We start from the raw sequence: 15,062 nt of genomic DNA, 5'->3' as shown, positions 1-15,062 counted from the left end.
AAGATCATGGCTAAGTTGGCTAAACCTGGACCCTCTGTGCTACTAGCAGATGTGAATGCAGCATTACCGTTAGTGAAACCAACTAGCTGGTCTGTGCCACAGCTACAGTGATCCCTGATATGCTTGACTAATAACAGCCACAAAGAACAGCAAGACTAGAGGCCAACATCAAGGCAGCACAGAGGGAAGTTAGATTTCAGAATTGCAGAAAGGTCAATCCATCCATCCTTCCACCCAGTCTCCTCTGGTTGTCTTTATCATCATCACAGGGGGTGCTGGATCTTGTTCTAGCTATCATAGGGTAAAACGCGGGGTATACCCTGAACAGGTTGTCATGGCCTTTTATGTTCCAAACACCAAAAAAGTCCAAGAAAAGGCCAAGGGTGGCAACGGAAGGTTTGTTTTAGAACGGACTTCTGACTTCATTGTTTAAAATTATATGGCGTTTATTTTGTGGAAAATTATAAACAAAAATCAACCAAATAACTTCTTACAACTTAAAATTAAATGAAAGTTAACTTAATTTGCTTTCACAACTTCAAAAAGTGGTCAAAAAGTTTTTCAAACCCTCCCGTCGCATCGGACACTTGGCAAACAAAAAACCTCTTTTCCACACCCCTCCAGGGTGCTCTTAATCCCTTGATTAATGCGAGGGTCCATATGCTAATAAACCAATCACTTTCCAAAAACTGTTCCAAAAATTAATTGCAAATTTACATAACAAAACTAGGTCAGCATATTCCTACAACTTTAAAGAAAAAACCAAAATTAGTAAAAATTGAGATTTATAAGCATTCAACAAAAATGGCCACATTTCTTCCTGTTAAAAGGGAGTTTTTCCCCTTCCCACTGTCACCAAAGTGCTTGCGCTTCAGGGCTTGTCTGAAAGTTGGGGTTGTATTATGTATTATTGTCTTGGTCTTTACTTATAAAGCACCTTGAGGTGCTTTATAAGTAAACAACCATTGTTGTAATTTGACAGCATATAAATAAAACTGAATCGAATCAAATTCAAAGGGTAAATCTCTGAGATGATTCGCTGTGGGAGAATCGGTATGTTTGATTTGGCACAGATTTTGCATCACATGTTCTTCCTGACACAACATCTATCTGGGCCTAAGAACATCATTATGAGTCAACAGCATTATAACTTGACTTTCCCTTGAATTGTACAAATTTTGATTTGTTTTTTCAAAACCAATCATCTATAGCTTTCTTATAAAAAAGCATTTTCTTGGCTATTGACATCAATATTACTCTCAAAGAAACCAAAGAGCAAACAACATATAAATGCAACATAGATAATAAAAATAAATATAAGACAGTTCAGTGTGCTAGGTTTCCATCATTACAAAATCTAGTTCTGAGAAAAACCTTGATACTGCTTAACTGATATTGATTTTAGATTTTTGTGTATTTTAATGTCAGCTACATCTCAACAGCTTTAAAGCAAAATAACATATTTTTTGATTTAATGTGACCACATTTGTGTCATATTTTTTTTCTCCAGTAAACGCAAATAATATTGTTAGGGTTTATAAACAGAGTCTTACCTCTTTCATAAGTTTTTCCTTGAGACATGAAAATGGCCTGAACTCAGAGTGGATGCGCTGCAAGTGCTATTAATCTGAGGAAGACAACAGTGGAAATTTTAGCTCCCACTGCTGTATCGTATCATTTCCTGTTTCTATTATGATGCTGATGTTTTGTGTAGGCTGTTTAATTAAAAACCTTTTAGATAAAGACTTATTTCCTTGTGTAATCTTCACTGTTTTTGTCCAAAACACAATCTCTGTTGCATCACCTGACTCTTGCTTGCAACAAAAAGGAGTTTACATAACGAAGATATGAACAATATAAAGATATGATTATTTATTAAAGTTTATTTACAAAAGGTGGAAACAGAAATGTCAGTAAGTCAGGGGTGAAATGAGGACAATTGACAGCGCTACCCATGAGTCACATGAAGTTAAAATGTGCTTATCAGTGCACCAGTGAAAACTCAGTTCCTATTTACACCAACTGTACTGCTCACCAACATCCCTAGAAATAATTTGGTAGTTATGAAGCATATTTAAGAGAATGGAACATGGAAACACCAGAAACTGTTTAAACTAAAAAAAAGACATACTATGATGAACATAAAGTTCTAGAAGAGCGTCAGCCATCACATTTTCCGAAGCCTTCAGTTGTCAGATGTGCATATGGTAAGGCTGTAAAAATACGAGCCATGTTATCAAGCTCTGAGTTGGATTCTTATGCCACGAGAGGACTTTACCACTACCCAAATATACTTCAAAATGTTTCAAAGCCAGAATTGAAGCATGAGTTTCCTTTTCCAAAACTGGCAGGAATAAAACTTGTGGGAGAAGTAGCTCAATACCTGCTGCATCCTGATGCAACAATACTGCCCCAGCATCCACTTTGCTAGCGTCTACCTTCAGTTGGAAAGAATCTCTGAGATGGGGTCTCTCAAGCCCTGGAGCAGAGGCAAGGATAGCCTTGACATCCTCAAAGATTGTCTGAATGTGATCTGACCATTGGAACATAACCTTGGGACTTAAGGAGTCACTTAGAGGAGCAAGCACTGCAGAGAAATTCTCACAAAACCCACAATAATAAGTTCTTTCTCAGTAGTGGGAGAATTGAAGTGATCAGTAGCTTCCACTTTAGCTCCTACTGGATGTACCTCGCCCTGTCCAGCCACCTTACCCAAGTAAGTCAAAGTGGCCTTAGCAAACTCACACTTGGCAAGGTTCGCTGTAAGATTTTCCAAAGTTATGCAATCAAGGAATGCACAGATGGACTTAAGAGGATCTTGCCAGGTGTTGCGATATATACCACTATATTATCTAAAAACACAGCCCACCCTTCCACACCAGGAACCACAAAACTCATTAGGTGCTTGAATGAGGGAAGACACATAGCATACAGGCTTAACCCTCAACCAACACAACAGGCCTAGGCTAAGCGTGTACCTTCTTCACTCACAATTTGTTTATACACCACATTGTATTTACCCACATAGCAAAATTGGTATGGCCCGGATCTGGCCCACACAATGTGCTTACACGTGGCCAACATACCGCAAAGAATGACGGCCCAGATCTGGTTTGCCAGAGGTCGCCCACACATGGGCTAGCACAAGGCCAGTTGCAGACACACTGGTGGTCCCCTGCTGCCCCATGTGTGGATTACATGAGTAGGAATGGTTCTTTTTCTGCTGTCTTTCTCTCTCTCCCTTTCTTGCCATCACTTCTAAAGCTTCCCCCTCTTTCTAAACAACCAAATGTCATGTCGCCATGTCATTTTTGATTGGTCGACATGCATTTTCCACCAACACGAAAGGGCAGTTTTTTGTTTTGCAGCAAAAAACCAGCAGGCACAGAGTCCTCTGGCCAACACAAAGAAATTGATGATGGTGGTGGCGACTGAGCTAATGACTGAACTGAAGGTTGAGCTGCAACCTGACCAGGTAACAGAACTGCAGGTTGCGCTAAAGGCCAAGTAGAAACACAGATCGACAGAGAAGCAGGCTCATTGAAAAAAGTCTTTGTCAAATTAGCTCTCTGCTCTGAGTGAGCAGATGCAGATCAACAGAAGTCCTTAACATTCTCAGTTTTTAAATTAACAGTCCTGGTGATTTTAACTCCAGGCTTGGAAGAAGCAGAGTGACTACAGTTTTTCACACTCAATGTAGGCTCAGAAAAGGCAAAAACAGAACAAGTGTCCCTTTCACTCACAACAGCCGTCTGCTCTGAAGTCCCGAGATCCGGCTGTGGGGTGACGTGCTTGCAGCGCTGCTACCGCTTCCTCCTTGGAGACGGCTCCGACAGGCCGGGCAACACCACATTTAGCGGGCCGGGCCGCAACTTCTCTGGTGAACCGGGCAGAACATTCTCTGCCGGGCTGGGGAGGGAACCGGAAGCAGCTGGGGGGTGAAGATGGAGAATGTTGAGGAGGAAATCCTGTGCGAGTGGGTGGAGTGAACCAAGTAGCCAGGGGAGGCCAGAAATCAGTCGCTGTAGCCGGCTTGCTACAGCACCATGAAACTCCCCCTCTGAAAGATCTAGCCACAGGTTGATCAGTCTTGCCACAGAATCAATGGTGTCTTTCTGGAGCTCCTCTGATGTGGCGAGTGTCGCTGGGTCCATTTTGACTGGTCCGTACTGTCATGGCTAGCGAGGCAAGCCGTGTAGTGTGAGAGAGGACGCAAAATGTAGGTATGACTGTGATGCGAGTTAGCTTTATTAGTGAGGTAAGGATATAAACAGAGACGAAGTAAGCATGGACGGACACTAAGGATAACTTCCACAGGGAAAACCAATAAAAAAGGAACCATCACTAACAAACCTTAAGCGCGAGGGGATTTAGAGCAGGGCTACACAGGGAACACCAACTAGGGAGAAACACAGACAGACCAGTAACACACATAAGAGGAGACATGCTATAAATGCACACAGAGGGAAATAAGGAAACTGCACACAGGAGGAAGACACAGCTGAACCTAATGAATTTGACAAAACAGGGAGGCCGCAAACTCAACACCAGAGATGGGCAGTAACGATTACTTTTTTCAAGTAACGAGTAAAGTAAGGGATTATTATTGCAAAAATGGTTATTAGATTACCGTTACTTTCCCGTAAGTACACTGCGTTACTAAAACCGTGATTCTTTTTTTTTTTTTTTTTGCAAGAATGGTAAGCGAGTGCGCCATTCGTGGCAACAGCTGTGTGCAGATAAACAATGGATCATATATTGACTGCGGGAGACAGTATGAGCGTGCAGCGTTTAATGCGTGGAAGTACTGACCTTATTTTGAGTTTGATTCCATAAAAAGTGACAAAAACATTAGTGTTCGTTGTGTGTGGGAAGAAAACTTCTCTTTACAGCAAAAACCCCCCCTAAACTTCCGAGCAAGCACCAAGTGCGCTACGACGTAATGGGAAATTCACAGAGAAACTCGTGGTTTCTTCAACTGACCGCTGCGGCACACACTGTAAAATGTAATATTGTGTTTAATTAAAAATATTAAGTAGGCACAATTCAATTTTTATCAATTTGTTATTAGAACTCGATTTAAATAAGTTACCAGTACTTTTTATGCAAAAATGCTGATAAACTCAGTTTATTTGAGTTTTCTTTACTTAAAAAAGCTAAGTAAGCTGGAAGTTTTGCTTCTCAGTGCGGAAGGATGAAAGATGTGGTTTGAAAATGCCCCGTCACTACCGTCCTCCTCCGTAGCACGGCTCAGTCCGCATGTTCATGGTGCCAGCATTTTTTCTGGAATATGTTGAGCAAACCTGGAGAAGCGTCAGCTCAAGAGATTATTGTCATTGCTGTGGATCTTTACCTGATACACTGACTTGGTGAGTAAATGTTTACTCTTATTCAAACTGATTTTGTGGCTTCTCTTAGTTTAGCACCAGGTTTATAATCGTGCTAGCTAGTTAGTGTTAGCCTAGTGTTGCTGCTGCCACTGGGCTCATGTTACTTAAAAATTAACACCACAGCCTTAAAAACCTTACATAAAACTATGTCTGTGAAATTTTCTGTTGATTGTTTGAAATAAAAAAGTGAGATAAGAGCCCAGACAAAAGTTTTTGGGAGGTGCAACCGTTAGGGGTCGGGTGTGGGGGGTATTTTCAATCCATAGCCATAACTAACTAACTAACTAACTATATATATCATGTTTAACCTAAGTAGCAAAAGACTGCAGGGGGGTTGAAAACGACATGCCAGGAGTTAGCTGTGCTCACCCGCTCTATTGGGCCTAGTCCTCCTGGTCAGCTATCGCGCTGGTGGATAACAGAGCTCTCCGAAAACGTCAAAGCAAGGTTCAATTAAGTACATATTTGAGCACTGCACAGCTACATTCTCGCCTGAAAATATCTTAAAAGTTTATTTGGTGACCCAGAAAGGGTAATCTGGGGAAAATGAGGATCACATTTGTCGGCTGCGGTTGTCGGAGCCTATGCGTATTTGTAAGCGCGGCAATGGTGGAGGAGTGTGGCTAAAAAACCTTTAAATATTACATTTTCTGGGTCACAAAATAAACTTTTAAGATATTTTCAGGCGAGAATGTAGCTGTGTAAAGTTCAAGTATCAGTTCAAGCTCGATTTATCAAGACATCGCATATTTGCAAAATGCTCCGACGTTTTCGGAGACGTCTATTTTTTTTAATGCTTTGTGGCAGCTTTTGAACATCTGTGACATCTATATCTAATGTCAAATCTAGACTTTATTTAACAACATAAGCAAACTGATTTTATATTTAACCAACTTTTCTGTTGAATTACATTTTAAATAATAATATTAACAATAATATTTGTTTTGTTAAAACGTGTTTAAAAACAAGTTTTGTTGTGAAAGCTATAATCCTGATAAGTGGCCTGTTAAATGCTTAACATCTAGGTTAGCTTTATAACTGAGAATAAAGTAATATAGCTTGTTCTTCTAAAGAATTAAGTTAAATTACACAGTTGAATCATAAGAAACATTATGTTACATATAAACCCTGTCATGTGTTAGATCTTAGAAGCTTTATATATTGGAAGTTAACTTTTAACAAGCATGCAATGATTATATTTGAATTAGGTGGTCTTTTTCTCAAAACATATCTCTTTAGGCCCAAAATGTGCCAATACTACACATTCAGACACAGTAGTAGATGGTGTTTTTAATACTATATGTGTTAGTCTAATTCGGCTGTATGGGGTCTACATTGACCTTCTGTGTTGTAAGTTATTATGACTGCACAGCCATTAAGGATCAAATCAGTTTCTGAAAAATGTTCTGTTTTTTCTCCCTCTGCTTGCTTCTTGCTGTCTTTGAGGCTCGGGACCAGCACTCCTGCTGTTGGACAGAAAGACATCAGCTAGTATTTTGGTTTTCCAATATATTAGCAACTGTCAGTGACATTTATATTAATCAGGCTGAACTTTAATCATACTTTAGATCAGCCTGTTTTACTTATTGTTTTATTTGTGCTTTGGTTTGGGGAAGTTGTTTCTTTACTGATCTTTTCCTGTCTTCTGTTATTAGACTTGAGATATGGCTGCACTATGCTATTGCTGGTTAATTCTACAAGACATGATGTAAGTAAACAAACAACAGTTTGTCTGCATTTCTTGAAAGATCACATCCCCCAAACTCAGTTTAGAAGGTCTACACTGTATATAGTGAAGTCTGCAAGTTTTCTAACAGCAAAATTTGTTTTGTGCCCAAATCATTTTGCAGATCATTAGAATGAAAGTTATTGGCCATGTTTGCACAGCCCTTTTTAAAATGATGCTTTCATGACATTATTATATGTTGAGTGATGTTCAGGGCTATCTAGACTGACAAGTGGGACATTGAATGTCACCTCTCTGGTGGGGAGGGAGCCTGAGATTGTCTAAATTGGAGTCTGTTTTATACCAAATGCAGAAAAAAATTTTTAAGAAAGCAATTCAGTTCATGTTCCAAAAATATGATTGTTTGCTTGCAGGACAACAGGAGAGATGAGTCCTCCGTCACAGTTAGTGTGGTCAGTGAAGATGGTCGCCTGCAGGTTCAAGTTCATTGCATCTCCAACCCACATCCACTGCCACTGTACTTAAGGGAAGTTAAAGACTTTCTTCTGCACCTACATGGATCACCTCGATCCATGACAGTCATTCAGGCAGCAATGCCTGGACTGGAAACAAGCATCCTTAAAATAATACAACATTCCAGCTCATGTGTTGGAATGCAAAACAAATGTGTTGTTTAAATTAGAGACTGCACTTGTGACAGAACAACAAATATTTTATTTTGATTATATAAGTAATGTAAGTACAAAACAAACTTGTGGTAGGCCTAAACTTATTTTCAGAATAATTAAATCTGAGAGTCTTTGATTTTATTTATTTTCTGCTGTGTTTACACTCACTCTTTCAAATAGATGCAAGTAAAACACAGCAGAAAATAAATAACATCAAAGACTCAGCGGTCCTGTTGCTCTATATACAAACACTCATAGCGTGCCATTTACGATTAACAACCATATAAAACTGTTAGTTACTCCTATTCTTTTGCTGTTTTGAAAAATAAGAACAAAATGAATTGAAATGACTGATGTGTCTAAGATGAAAGTACTGTCTCTCACTCAAGCCCTCAGTTAGTGGTGACAGGCAGGTAAAGCATTAGGGAAACTTGCTGTGGGCTGTTGTGAAGATTAAACCAAAGATTAAATGTAATTAAGGACACTGAGTCCTATAAGCATTAGGACACCAAAGACATATTTGTGTCACAGTTGTTAGTATGAATGTTAGTAACAGGAAAACATACTAGTTATTATTTTGTAACACTTGTTAAATTAATCATACGTGTAAATACAAACAATGTAAACTGAGAAAAAAGAACAATACATTTAGCATTTGAAATAGAAGTATAATTTTAATTCCTAACAATTAAAATTTTAAACGTTTCTTTTTTCCCTATTTTCTTATTATCACGAAATATACAACATACAGAGTAGAGGAGGACAGATTAGGGAACTTACAGAAAAATACGAGTGTGAGTACATTCATTTCTATTCAGTCCAGGATTAATGCAATTGAGGAAAGAATTATTACAATAATCAGAATAATACTTAAGGCAAAATTAACTCAGTTTTTTCACCATCATCACCAGTAATCATAATAATGACAATGATAGCAATAACACAATTATAACAAGAATATGGGAAATAACTATAACTCATAGTCACTCAAACAGAAATTTCCTGCAGACTTTGTCAAATGCTTTTTCTGCATCGACTGATAAGATTAGAGTTTTCTGATACTCTGAAAGCTGCATGGAGTTGAATAGTTTACAAATATTTACAGCGGAATGTCTGCCTTTAATAAAACCTGTCTGGTCAGGATGGATAAGGGCTGGAATTACTTTTTCTAAATGGGATGCAAGAACTTGGCTTATAATTTTAATGTCTGTATTTACCAGAGAAAGTGGCCTAAAACCATTTGGCTGATTGGGATTTTTCTCTGGTTTTAACAAAAGGTTAATTATTGCAGTATTTAATGATAGACTTATTGATTAGTAGTTAAATATAACAATATATAAAATATGTACAACCCTAACCCCATTTTTATATTTATATTTGCACCTTTGGCTCTAAACACAACTATGCTTGTTCTTTACATAAACTGTATATGAAAGATGGATGGTGCCAGCACAGCATTATCCACCAGCTGGAGAAGTCCCATTATAAAGCCTCAAGTTGAGCATGTCTGCAATCTTCATTTTGGTATTTTGAACGTAAGGGGGTGAATCTGACATGGATACCAAAGGATATCCTGGGCCACCTGACCTCAGGAAATCACATGATAGGGTGGGGCTAGGTTTCACAATGAGCTCACCGAAAACCTTGTCTGATTGTGACCAACACCCATTTTCACACCTTGGCTCGTGTGATTAGGTAGAGGATCATTAGAGGGTCCATTGTTCCTCTCGGAGGGACACTCCCACAGGGCTTAAATCTGTGACTCTCCACCATTTGACCCTAGAACTTAAGAAGCTTCTCAGATGAGAGGTGAAACATCTTCAAGCAACTTGAAGTCCAGACGCTTTCTTTCCAAGCTCCTTCGAATACAAAAGGATAAGAAGAGCAACTTCTCAGTCTCACTGTAAAGCATACCCTGATTTATTCTCATTTTCAATAATTATATATGCTTTTTCCAAACAAACAATGATTTTTCCACCTCAGGTAAACTTCAGTGGATGACTATGGGCTGTCCAGTGCGGAGGCACGTGTGCTCAGCAGGGTTTTCTTCTCTTGAGAGAGCTTGTCGTATTTTCTGCCAGAAGACTCCAGTGTGTTGACCAGCCTGTGGCCAGCTCAAGTAAGAGCTCCTCTTCACCAGACTCCTTATTTGGTAGTACGGAGACAGCTGCTTGGCTGGTATGTCCTCCAGAAACACCATGATCAGCACATCCTTGTGCTCATCGAACAGACGGAAGCTAAAGACACCACACACAGATTAATCAGTGTAGAAGCTGGCGATGTCATTACATGTAAGGACAAACAGTTGGTAACCATACCTGGCCATCTGGATTTCTTTGGAGCACCACTCACTCTGCAGGTAATGCTGGCTGATCACACAGATAGTCTTTCTGCTGCTATAGATGGCTGCTGTAATGTTTTCGACAATGGGCTTACCTGTAAAAACAAAAATCTGAGACGTTAAACAAAAATCTGAGACATTAAACAAAAATCTGAGACGTTAAACAAAAATCTGAGACATCCAACATTTCAGCATTTTTCTAGTTTTAACATTTACTACTTAAAACAGCACTGGTGAATAACATAAAATGTATGTCTGTGAAGGTTCTCAGTCATCCAGGTCATTGCAGTCTATTGTTTCCAAGCTCCTTGGACAACATAAAATGTAGCCTTTTCTATGAGTTAAAACATTTCAAAGGTATTCTCACTTTTGAGAAGTAGTGTCTAAATTCCAGTCACAGCCTTTGGTGGGACTTTTTGTGTAATGGACAAGCAACGTACAATTCAATAAGCTTCTGGGGTTGACTCAGACTTTAATTTTAATATTTTCTGGAATTCAATATTTTCTGGAATTCAGATGTTTTTGTACTTCTATATTCTTTTATGTGAAACCCAACTTTATGATTTCAGGAAAAAACTGGACCAATCTTCACTGTACATTTTCCAGAGTAAATCTTTCATTTTCCTACATGTAGGATGCTTTGAAAGTTGAGCAGCACATCTAAAGCCTACTTTTAGAGGTTTAAAGATCAGTTTGCAGTAAACTTTGTTTTGTGGGTCACGTGGGATTTGTATTCTTGTTTGACTTCATATCAGCCATTTGTATTTGTGTAAAGATATTGTATTAAAATTTTGAACAAAACAAAACAAAAAACAGTGGTGTAAACCCTGATCTTTGTCAGTACAAGTTTAGAGTGGCAACAATAGTGTTTAAAGGAAAGATGAGGCAGTTTGTGTGGTAGCTCCATTAAATATTGATCTAAAAATAGAAAAATAGAAAAAAAAGAGGCTAATGATAATCATCTATACCTGGTTCAAAGTCTCTGTGGTGCAGACAGAGTTTCCAGCCCTGTTGACCCTCCAGCTCTGGAAGCAACTCTCCGTAGACCCAAGCTTCATCATGAACATTGTAGGAGACAAAGGCATCGTAGCTGTGAGGAATACCTTTCTTCCTCCACTTATTATCATAGAGAAAGGCCAGGAAGAGGTAATAGGCATAGGTGAGGTGTGACCTCAGGAAGTGGTAGATGAAGGATGCAAGGAGAGTAAGCATAACAAGATTAGAGCTAAAAAGGAAGCAGAGCAAGGCAGCATCTATCCAACAGGAGTCAAAACCAAAGTCCAGGAATTTGTTTCCCCTTTGGCTGACAGGAAACGCGCAAGTGTACTGATGTGCATTAACAACCTGTGTCTGTTTGCTGCTTTGAATCCACTGGATAAGACCATAATTAGAACATTCACATGTTAAAAGGTTAGCAGACAGATCCAGATATGTCAAGCCTGGAAGGGATTGGATAACTGTTTCACTAATTACGAACAATTCATTGTTACTGACATCGAGCCATCTGAGTGCCGACAGTTTGGCCTCTGCTAGAAAATCCAAAGACCGGAGTTTATTGTTGGAGAGGTCAAGTATCATCAGGTTTGGAATTGGCAAGAACACGTCAGATATTAAAACTGAAAGCTTGCTGTAAGATATCCTCAGACGTTTCAGTTGCGTTGTGTATTTAAATGTGTCTGGGTGCAAAGAGCCCATGAAGTATGCCTCTGTTATTAAGTACTCTAAAGAAGTCAGACCACTGAGAACATCTTTTGAAATATCGTAATATCCTCTATGAACCTTGATATGAAGCTTCTTCAATCTTTGTAAATCTGAGAAAGGCCTATCCCTTTGTTCAGAGCTGTTATGTGACTGGCTTTGAACAACATTTAAGATCAGAGTGCTTAAGTTTGACAGTCCACTGAAATGGTCATAAAAATAATTATCACCTAACAGATAAAGAATCTGGAGGTTATCAAGTCCTTCGAACCCTCCTTCATCAACACTGTCACACTTGTCTAAGTCTACACACAAGTATTGAAGGGAAGACAAACTACTGAAATCTCCTTGAATGAAATTTATGATATCAATATTTCTCAAATTCAAAAACTCCAATGTCTGTAATTTATCTTTGAAGGTATCTATAAATGACACAATCTTGTTGTTTTCAAGATTTAAGATTTTCAAATTGTTTAAATTTTGAAAAACACAGTCAAAGATATAGGTTATTTGATTGTGGCTCAGATCGAGTATTGTTAGACTTGTTAAATTCCAGACGTAAGGACAGTGAAGTTCACTGATGTAATTGATGCTCAGGTCATAGACTTCCAATGTGGTAAGTCCTTGGACGGCCACTGGCAGTTCGGACAGTTCATTATTTTGTAATATCAGGCTTCTGAGCTGTGTCATTGACTGGAGTGCATTATCAGCCATGCTGTTTATATTGTTAAATGATAAGTTGAGCTCAGTAAGGTTAGAGCAAGACTGCAGCATGTGCTCTTTTATGTTGTGAATTTCACTATTTCTCACATCAACTGTTCTTAGAGAAGGAATTTGGCAGGCAACATCAATGAGACCATCATCTATCCACTTTTGTATATTATCCATCTGAAACTCTTGAAGAGAGTAAGCAGTCTGCAGAATCGCTCTGTACACTTCAAAGCTAAGAGAAGTTTCACTCATGTGCAGTCTTGTTAGGCTCCTCAAAAAGGTCTTGTTTGACACTTCCCACTCAATATCCTTGGACCAGCCTCGCAAGTCCAGAGACTGCAGATGAGGAAAAATGTCTCTTGTAATTCTGAACTTCTTCACTGAATCCAAACTTAGAGTGAGTAGGTTTGAGGTATTTACATGGAGGTCATCTGACTGAAACGAAGTAAAGTTGTTGTGAGTAATAATCAAATGTTGTAAAGTTGGAAGTTTAACAATGTAATCAATATCTGAAATTTGATGCAGATAATTATAGCTCAAATCTACTGAGTGTACGCTGACCAGGGGCTGAAAGACCACAGGGGAAATAAATGAGATAACGTTGTTGTTCAGAGATAGGGTCTCTAATTTGGAAAGACCCTGAAACATGTTTTTTGTCAGTGCTGTGAGTAAATTTTCACCCAAGTCGAGAACCTTTAACTCTACCAAGTCTGCAAAAGTTCCATCATCAATTTGCAAAATCCAATTATATTTAACATATAGAGCTTCAAGCTTAGATAAACCTCCTAAATCCATCCTGGAAATATTTGAAATGCCATTTGAGCTGAGATTGAGCGATACTGCATTACCAGGAATGTCATCTGGAATAGCAGTGAGGTGATGCTCTGCACATGTAACTGACACGTTGTTTGAATTTTCAGAATAGAGGATTGTGCAGTTTTTTAGCGAAAAAGCAAGTGAATGTTCACAAAGAAACAAAGAAGACAGAAGTGAGACAAGCAGCAGAAGGACTCTTTCTGTCGCTAGCATGTTGATCTCAGTAGTGGTTTTCACTTTCTTGAGGAAGATGTAGGTGGGAGCATACTGTTGGTCAATACACCTGAAGCAGACCAGAGAAGGAAGAAAATATAAGGTAGGTTTTGATCACATCCTAGTGTCCACAACTTGGCATAAAATAATGTGACATCTGGTGCAGTCAGTGGTGAGAACTGGTGATAGTCTGAGAGTTTATCTACCTATCCATAGGTCAGTGGCTCAATCCAGCACGTATATCAAAATTGGGACCTGCAGGCCAGAGCCCACTCTTACATATTTCAAAGAGACATGCATATCACTTAAGATTCTCCATATATTTTGTCCTGCACAGTTTTACTTGTGGTTATCAAGATAGATAACACAGAATGAAGTTTAAAAGAAAGGCAGGCAGCTGAACTACAGAAAGGCATCTGAGTTGTCTTGTCCCAGCAAATCACTGTTTTCTATGAAAAACCCATATAGGAACCCCAAAGGTCAAACCTGGTGTTGAGCACTTGTGGACACCCCCAAGTGGGATAAGTATAGGTTTGTCCTGACCACAAAGCCCCACAGTTCACCCACATCTAGCCACAATAGGTAGTTGTTTCCCTTTTATTTATAATAATAGCTGAATAATAATAGCTACCGACTGTGCCAAGATCGCTCTCATTGTTCAGTTATTGACGGGTAGGGCTTTGAAGTAGGCTCAAGCTGTCTTAAGCACCAATCCTAATGTTTCCTACCCAGATTATAAGTTTAGGTGTGTTTTTGACAAGGGCTCCAGCCCGGAGATAGCTGCCCATCGTATGTTCTCAGAGAGAACATATGATGGGGCAGAAGGAGTATGGCTGATTTCTCCATGGAGTTCTCGACCCTGGTAGAGGAGACGGGCTGGAAAGAGAAGGTACTTAGAGGAGCTTTCCTGAACGGCCTCAATGAAAGGATAACACGTGAGTTGGCAATTGGGTTAGTGTTTAGTAAGAGTCGAGCACAGTCACTCCCACCCCACTGCCCCTATGACTGCGGTATTGATCTTCTCCCTGGCGCATCTCTGCCCACCAGCCGTTTGTACAGAGTTTCTAAGCCTGAGCGCAAGGCCATAGAGCATTACATCACAGATTCATTATTCGGCTGTCCACGTCACCCCTCAGGGCAGGATTCTTCTTTGTTGAGAAGAATCCTGTCCTGAGGATTAAGTCCTTTGGGACTTCATCTTACCTCTCCCAAACAGCAGTTCCTGTGGTCATCAGCAGCACAGCAGGCCTTTGACCTTCTGAAACGCCTGTTTTCCTCTGCACCTGTTCTATTTCAGGCAGACCTTAATCAAGCATTCGCGGTGGAGGTGGATGCCTCGGACTCTGGTGTGGGGGCGGTCCTCTCACAGCGATTTGAAGGTAAATTGCATCCACGTGCCTTCTTCTCATGTTGTCTGTCTCAGGCCGAGTGGAACTGTGATGTGGGGGATCGAGAGCTGCTTGCTATCAAACTTAACTTTAGAGGAATGGCATCACTGGTTGGAGGGGAGCGAGCACCCAGTTCTTGTTTGGACAGAT

The 15,062-nt window shown here is 39.6% G+C and overlaps 1 protein-coding gene across 1 annotated transcript; it reads right to left on the bottom strand.

The window, feature by feature from the left end:
* Nucleotides 1-8,679: 8,679 nt before the first annotated feature.
* Nucleotides 8,680-13,524, bottom strand: LOC148103782 (uncharacterized). Its single transcript, XM_087833446.1, has 4 exons — nt 11,055-13,524; nt 10,064-10,181; nt 9,724-9,982; nt 8,680-9,604 (listed from the first exon to the last, which is right to left on the bottom strand). The coding sequence occupies exons 1-3, from the start codon at nt 13,522-13,524 to the stop codon at nt 9,736-9,738; spliced, it is 2,835 nt and encodes a 944-aa protein (XP_087689572.1). The 3' UTR covers nt 8,680-9,604; nt 9,724-9,735.
* Between the last annotated feature and the right edge of the window lie 1,538 nt (nt 13,525-15,062).

The sequence above is a fragment of the Neolamprologus brichardi genome, chromosome 3 (assembly GCF_056152115.1).
Source record: "Neolamprologus brichardi isolate AB-2024 chromosome 3, ASM5615211v1, whole genome shotgun sequence".
Lineage (NCBI taxonomy): Eukaryota > Metazoa > Chordata > Actinopteri > Cichliformes > Cichlidae > Neolamprologus > Neolamprologus brichardi.
The sequence above is the reverse complement of the archived record's forward strand: the minus strand, read 5'-3'. Positions and strand labels throughout refer to the sequence as shown.

What these genes read in the sequence shown, in the direction of transcription:
- LOC148103782 (XM_087833446.1), bottom strand. Translation starts at nt 13,524, where the DNA reads ATGCTAGCGACAGAAAGAGTCCTTCTGCTGCTTGTCTCACTTCTGTCT. An exon ending in CCACAGAGACTTTGAACCAG is followed by an intron (nt 10,182 to 11,054) that starts GTATAGATGATT and finishes TTGTTTTTACAG; the next exon opens with GTAAGCCCATTGTCGAAAAC. An exon ending in AAAGAAATCCAGATGGCCAG is followed by an intron (nt 9,983 to 10,063) that starts GTATGGTTACCA and finishes TGGTGTCTTTAG; the next exon opens with CTTCCGTCTGTTCGATGAGC.